Raw genomic sequence first — 705 nt, 5'->3', positions numbered from 1 at the left:
AACGGGATGTGTCATATTTCTGGGTACAAACGAACGCATAACGCAAGGCAAAGGAGAGAGAGAGAGAGAGAGAGAGAGAGAGAGAGAGAGAGAGAGAGAGAGTGCCAGGGAGCCGTGGCATCACTTCAGTGTGGAGCGCGCAGACCATTTTCTGTAAAGGCCACGAAACTTGGCCAATCACGGCGCGTGTTTGCCCAGCGAGGCCGAGGCGGCGGGAGCGTCACTTGTTTACCTCGACGGCATCCTGCGGGCGGGAGGGGAAGGAGGGCAGGCGGCGGGCGGCGGGCAGAGGGCGCCAAGGAAAGCAATGTTTGCACGGGAGTGAGAGGCTGGTGTATATAAGGCCGCGCGGCGCGCAGTGCCCCACACTCTTCTCCAGCATGAAGCTCCTGGTGAGTCCTCGTGTGCCGCGGCTTTCCCTGCCTCCCGCTCCTCGCCGTCTCCCCCACACACGTGTTCGTGCCGGAGGGTCGAGGACGGCTCGGTGCCCCGGATCCCCACTGACCTGCCCTCCAGGAGCCATCAGGGCAGGGCAGCGGGGGCCCGGCACCTGAGGACAGGGCACGTGCCCCGCACACCTGCTGCACACTCACACATCTGTACGCTGCCGCCGAGGTGACCACTAAACACTTGTTTCTCGCAGGTTTTCTTTTCGGCTTCCTTGGCGCTCGTCGCCGCTGACGTCGGCTACAGTAGCGGCGCGCC

At 63.4% G+C, this 705-nt stretch overlaps 1 protein-coding gene across 1 annotated transcript in view; it reads left to right on the top strand.

Moving 5' to 3' along the window:
• The first annotated feature begins 248 nt into the window (after positions 1-248).
• LOC127003269 (uncharacterized) overlaps positions 249-705 on the top strand; it is a 1,366-nt gene continuing 909 nt past the window's right edge. The window contains exons 1-2 of the mRNA XM_050869710.1: positions 249-392; positions 644-705. The exon at positions 644-705 is cut by the window's right edge and continues 909 nt beyond it. Coding sequence (XP_050725667.1) covers positions 381-392; positions 644-705 — 74 coding nt within the window. The 5' untranslated portion in view covers positions 249-380. The remainder of the gene's footprint in view (positions 393-643) is intronic.

This window comes from Eriocheir sinensis, chromosome 25 (genome assembly GCF_024679095.1).
Source record: "Eriocheir sinensis breed Jianghai 21 chromosome 25, ASM2467909v1, whole genome shotgun sequence".
In the NCBI taxonomy this organism is placed as follows: domain Eukaryota; kingdom Metazoa; phylum Arthropoda; class Malacostraca; order Decapoda; family Varunidae; genus Eriocheir; species Eriocheir sinensis.
This window is presented reverse-complemented; position numbering and strand designations above follow the sequence as displayed.